The sequence below is a fragment of the Zalophus californianus genome, chromosome X, assembly GCF_009762305.2.
Source record: "Zalophus californianus isolate mZalCal1 chromosome X, mZalCal1.pri.v2, whole genome shotgun sequence".
NCBI classification, from domain to species: Eukaryota; Metazoa; Chordata; class Mammalia; order Carnivora; family Otariidae; genus Zalophus; species Zalophus californianus.
The window spans coordinates 106,869,928-106,876,499 of NC_045612.1; the positions used below are offsets into that span (position 1 = coordinate 106,869,928).

A 6,572-nucleotide genomic window follows, 5' to 3' on the forward strand; every position below is an offset into this window, starting at 1 on the left:
GGAGCAGCAAAACTTTTAGATTTTTCCTAGCAGTCTACTGTATGTAGTGAGTAATTTGTATGAGCACTTTCCTTTAAAATTAAGGAAGTATCAAGTAATTGAGATGATTTCATTGAATTGCATACACTCAAATAAATAGTGTGAAAACAGAGAAATTTAGAGCCAAAAGCCCAAGCCATAATGTCCTAAGACTATAAAAACGCTATCTCTAAGTAGAATTACCTCATATAAAATTGCACATGTGCAGAAACAATATGCACATATGTAATGTCCAAGCAGAATGTTCAATATTTAAATTTTTTAGTTTACACAAAAATCATAGAAGACAGCATTCATCATTTCATACTAATTGAGTAATGGATTATAAAAAGTTCTTTTAATAAAAGCAAAAAAAATAAAAATAATTTTGAAAGCTCCGCCTCCGCCGCCGTTGCTTGAATGGTGGAGCCGAGGCTGGGCTCGTGAACACACAGTGACAGCTCTAAGGCAGGCGGCGGCACCATCCCCGCTTCCCCTCGGCGGCGGGGTGTCCCGCCAGCAGCCCTGAAGTGACCCATAAACATGTCTTGTGAGAGGAAAGGCCTCTCGGAGCTGCGATCGGAGCTCTACTTCCTCATCGCCCGGTTCCTGGAAGATGGACCCTGTCAGCAGGCGGCTCAGGTGCTGATCCGCAAGGTGGCCGAGAAGGAGCTGCTGCCCTGCCGCACCGACTGGACCGGGAAGGAGCATCCCAGGACCTACCAGAATCTGGTGAAGTATTACAGACATTTAGCACCTGATCACTTGCTGCAAATATGTCATCGGCTAGGACCTCTTCTTGAACAAGAAATTCCACAAAGCGTTCCTGGAGTACAAACTTTATTAGGAGCTGGAAGACAGTCCTTGCTACGCACAAATAAAAGCTGCAAGCATGTTGTGTGGAAAGGATCTGCTCTGGCTGCATTGCATTGTGGAAGACCACCCGAGTCACCAATTAACTATGGTAGCCCACCCAGCATTGTTGACTCCCAAAATAAAAATAAAGATTTAAACCCAGTTTAGAAAGACTCAGAAAAAAAAAAAAGAAAAAAACTATGTTTAAGAGAGGAGCCAAGATGCCCTTCAAGAGATGAATGGATAAAGAAGATGTGGTCCATATATACAATGGAATATTACTCAGCCAACAGAAAGGATGAATACCCAACTTTTACACCAACATGGATGCAACTGGAGGAGATTATGCTAAGTGAAATAAGTCAAGCAGAGAAAGTCAATTATCATATGGTTTCACTTATTTGTGGAACATAAGGAACAGCATGGAGGACATTAGGAGAAGGAAGGGAAGAATGAAGGGGGGCAAATCAGAGGGAGAGATGAACCATGAGAGACTATGGACTCTGAGAAACAAACTGAAGGTTTTAGAGGGGAGGGGGGTGGGGGCATGGGTTAGCCTGGTGATGGGTATTAAGGAGGGCATGTACTGCATGGAGCACTGGGTGTTATAGGCAAACTATGAATCGTGGATCACCACATCAAAAACTAATGATGTACTGTATGGTGACTAACATAACATAATAAAATTAAATTAAAAAAACCAAAAAAAATTTTGAAAAAGTTTAAGAAAGTCTGGTGATGTACTAAGATTACAGGCTTAATAGGTAAAAAATTTAGTCAAAAAAGGTTTTTCTGTAAATAAGGGCTTATGTTTAAATTTCTTTCTAGTTTCTGCTAAGTCTGACTTTCTGAGTTTGGGGCGTCATTTTACACTTACTTGTCCTTATATTTCAAATGCTGTGTGTGGTAACTTACAATAAGAAACATGACACAAAGGGGTGCCTGGGTGGCTCAGTTAGTTAAGTGTCCGACTCTTGATTTCAGCTCTGGTCATGATCTCAGGGTCATGAGATGGAGCCTGGTGTGGGGCTCTGTGCTCATCAGGGAGTCAGCTTGAGATTCTCTCTCTCCCTCTCCCTCTGCCCCTCCCCCTGCTCACGCTCTCTCTCACTCTCTCTCTCTCTCTCTCTCTCGCCCCCAAATAAATAAATAAATAAATAATTCTTTTAAGAAAGGATGACATAAAAAATTTAAAAAATATATATACATATTAATGAAACATGAGAAGGAATTATATATATAGGGAAATACTATGAAAAGAACAGATGTAAAGTTACTCTAGAAAAAGACACATTATAATGTCCTTATAATATTTAAGTTGGACCACACATTTGGTTCTGATATTTCTACAGATTAAAACAAAAAATGAAATGTGCTAGGTTATAAATTTATATTGTGTATTGTCTAAATCTCATACCACAAATGCATAGCAAGGAAGTATAAAAATAATGTGGGAAGAGAAATCCCAAATATAGCAGATAAAATGATATATGTAAATGTAATAAACCCATGTGTCAAAGAGACTAAAATATGAAGGGTTTTTTTTTTTTTTTTGCATTTGATGAAAAAAATTGACTTCCTTGTATGCGGTCCATGAAATGATGTACATGTATAGAAGAGCTGAAGCTGGAAATATAGGCATGAATATATGACCTTACATATAGCAAAATGTTCGATTTATTGAAATTGCACACTAAGTGATCCTTTTTTCCTGTTAAAACAAGCCTGTATAATTCTCTGGGACAGGAGGGTTTGGAGGTGTTCTCAAGCTGGGAAGTATATTTTGGGTTGATGGTAAAATGCATTCAGTTTTTATAACTGATCAAATTTTCTACTTTTTCTCTTGAATCAATAAATGTTTATTGTCTAAAATATTTTCCATGTTTTCTAAGGTCACCTGTCTACTGGCATATTATTCATTATATTCCCTTACGAATTTAAAGGTATCTACTATATATATAGTGACTTTTCCTTTTATATTTTCTCTTATGTTATTTATTTTTCATTTGTTTTCTTCTCTCTTTTACATTGGCATTCTTTTCTCTTCTTTTGACATAATCTTTCCAGAGGAACATATGTATTACTATTCTTTTCAGTGATTTGTATTTTTTCTTTGCCAAGTCACACAAGTGATTCTTTATTTTCTCTATCATTTACATTCTTATCTTTATTATTTCACTCTCTTTTCCTTTGAGTAACTTCTCTGCTTTTGATTTTCTTCTTTTTTTTTAGGGATTTTATTTATTTATTTGAGAAAGAGAGAGTACAAGTGGGGGAGAGGGACTGAGGGAAAGGGAGAAGCAGACTCCATACTGAACAGGGAGCCCAATGTGGAGCTTGCTCCCAGGACCCTAAGATCATGACCTGAGCCGAAGGCAGACATCTAACCAACTGAGCCACCCAGGCACCCCAGATTTTCTTCTTGAGATAATCTATGAAATTACTGAATTTTTATCTTTTTTCTTTTATAATTTAAGGTATATGAAGAATACATATGACATGGTATTTTATAAAATGTATGATAAATAGACACTAAACAAACAAAAATGTATATATAGATATATATGTAAATGTATGTAGTGATAGTGAAAATATGAAATGGAGGCAAAAAAAGGCAGAAAAGAGAGAATAATCTCTAAAAAATTCACTGCAATACTAGTAGCAGATGTCTGTTGAAATTCAATATATGTTTACTACTTTTTCTTGTTTATACTTTTCTGTGCCTTTATGGTAAAAAATAATAGACTCATTTTCATACCCAAGAACAATAATTACTGGTATATTTGGAATTAAATCACTTTTATTTTTTTAAAAAGATTTATTTTAGAGAGAGAGTGTGTGTGTGTGAGCAGTGGGAGGGGCAGAGAGAAAGGGGGAGAATCCTCAAGCAGACTCCCCCTGAGTGGGGAGCCCATCGTGGGGCTCGATCCCAGGACCCTGAGATCATGTCCTGAGCCAAAATCAAGAGCTGGATACTCAACTGACTGAGCTACCCAGGCGCCCTGGAATTAAATTAATTTTAAAAATGATTAAGTAAATGGGGATGCAAGATGTCAAATTTAGCTCATTTACTTAAATTCTCCTTTTTAAAAGGCCATAGAATTATATTAAAGCAATCAGAAGAAGGGTACATTCTACAACAATGTTTTAAAAACGAGAGATTCCAATAGAGAATGAAAGAACTAAAAAAAAAAAAACTTTATAAAATATGGAACACCAAAGAAGCAACAGCTTCGAACATGTGCAGAAAGTTCAACCATTCAAGAGAGATTGGCTGTTGTGAAGGAAGATGACACATGTAGCAAAATCTCAGAGATCATTTAGTCTTAGAGACCACATGTATGGTGGAAAATTATAGTAAGAATGGGGGTTTTAATGGGACAAAAGTCATTCTCCACTATGGAAGTGTTTAATTCATCCCTAAATACCACCTCACCTCATTTTAATACAGAGTCATCTGAATCCATGTAGCTACTCTAAAAACCTTACAGAAAACTTTGAAATTGAAAGATGGGGCCTGAGAGAACCAAAGTTGAACCCCAGAGTAATGCCCTTTCTCAGTCTGATGTTTAGGAATCTTTAGGCATAAAGATGGAGATGAAATTGTTCATCCTAAAGCAAAGAATTCTGACCCTCTAGACCCATACAAAGTTCACTGACAGTCTCATTCTAAACCAGATAGACCCCTCAGGCTGTTAGACATTGAGGGAAGATGGCAATAAATGAAAGAGTAAGCAATAGAAACTAACACAAAAATGGAAAAGTGGGGGAGAAGATAATTAAAGGAACAGAAGATAATTTAAAACAACAAAAAGGAAATCCAATTAAATATTTTCTGAAATATTTAAAAAATCAATGAATAATACAAAGATCTAAAATGATTAAAAAGTAATAGGAGATCAAAAATAAAGACTGAATTTAAAAGCAAAATGGCTCAAAAAGTAAAAATCAGTAGTAGGTGATAAAAATCAAGAAAACATAACAAAACAGACGCTAGAAAAGGAGAAAGCCAAAAAAAAAAGGGGAGGGGGGCCAGTGGAGCAGGGAAAAGACACAGAATATCAATTCAGTGGGAAGTGGGATAAACATCAATTTCTAGCAATTCCAGAAAGATTAAATGTGATAAAAGGTAAAAGTTATTAAAATTATTTAAGAAAATTCCTATGACCTGAAGAGAGGAAGAAATATTTAAATTGAAAAGGCAGAATATTTAAGGTCTAGTCTTTTAGCAACTCTGAAGTCTAAAATACAGTATTGTTAAAAAATGAAGTAATAAAGGGGTGCCTGGGTGGCTCAGTCAGTTAAGTGTCCAACTCTTGATTTTGGCTCAGGTCATGGTGTCGGGGTTGTGAGATGGAGCCCCATGTTGGGCTCTGCGCTCAGTGTGACTCTCCTTGAAATTCTCTCTCTCCCTCACCCTCTGCCTCTCCCCCTGCTGGGGCAGTGCATTCTCTCTCTCTCTCTCTCTCTCTCTCTCTCTCAAAATAAATAAAATCTTTTTTAAAAAAGGTAGGCAAAATATTTTTTTAAATAATAAATAAATAAAATACAGTATTGTTGACTATAATCAGTATGCTGTACCTTAGCTCTGTAGAACGTACTCACCTTCTAGTTTCAAGTTTGTCCCCTTTGACCAACATCTCACCAATGCTTCCACCTCCTAGGCCCTGGTAACCACCATTCTACTCTCTATTTGTTCAGCAAAAAAACAAAACAAAAACAAAGCAAAAACAAAACAAAAACCTAGAATAGTGGGGGAAAAAAAGGCATACAATAAGATGCAACAAATAGGTAACCAGCATAAAATTGACAACAAAATTGAACAAATATCACACAATAAAAGAATATGAAAAGCAATCTCCAATGAATTTTGTCCTCTTTTCTCAGTTACATTTTTTCATTTATTGTAGTATAATTTCCATATAGTAAAATTCACCCTTTTTTAATGTGCACTGTTCCATGAAATTTGACAATTTTAAGTAACTATTACTGAAAATCAAGATATGAACATATGCCTATCACCTGGAGAAGTACCTTCATGCCACTTTTAGTCAGTCCCTCCCTCCTTTCCCATCCTTGGCAACTACTGATCTCATTTCCATACCTGAAGTTTTAATTTTTCCGGAATGTTATCTAAATTGAGTCCCACCATTTGTAGAATTTGGGGTCTGGCTTCTTGCACTTAGCATAATGCTTTTTGGCATTTGTCCTTGTTTTTGCATGTATCAGTGGATTGTTCCTTTTTGCTGCTGAGTTGTCACGGAGGTACATATCACAGTTTGTTTAACCATTCCCCCACTGATGAACGTGTGTGTTGTTTCCAGTGGATGTAAACATTCAGTTATAGTCTTTGTATATAAATATGTGGTCATTTCTCTTGGGTATGTACCTACATGTGGAGTGGGTGGAAAATACAGCATGTGTGTGTTTAAAAATATAAAAACTACCAGATTATTTTCCAAAGTTGCTGTACCATTTTGTATTTTCACCAAAAATGTATGAGAGGTCTGGTAGTGTTCATATATTGAAAGACTCAATATGTCAAGATGTTAGTTCTCCCCAAATTGATCTAGAGATTCAGTGCAATCGTCTTCATAATCCCAACAGGTGTTTTTGTAGAATTTGACAAGGTCTTTCCAAAATTTATGTGGAAAAGCAAAAAACATAGACATGGCAATTTTCTTTTATAAAGAACAAAG

General features: G+C 36.2%; 1 protein-coding gene across 1 annotated transcript; it reads left to right on the plus strand.

Moving 5' to 3' along the window:
• The first annotated feature begins 536 nt into the window (after window positions 1-536).
• LOC113931532 (PH-interacting protein-like) lies at window positions 537-1,123 on the plus strand. Its single transcript, XM_035725826.1, has one exon. It carries the CDS (start codon window positions 562-564, stop codon window positions 1,039-1,041), a length of 480 nt encoding a protein of 159 aa, XP_035581719.1. The 5' UTR covers window positions 537-561; the 3' UTR covers window positions 1,042-1,123.
• Window positions 1,124-6,572: the final 5,449 nt, after the last annotated feature.

Bases quoted from the DNA above. Each gene is read 5' to 3' on its own strand.
- LOC113931532 (XM_035725826.1), top strand. From the start codon at position 562: ATGTCTTGTGAGAGGAAAGGCCTCTCGGAGCTGCGATCGGAGCTCTAC.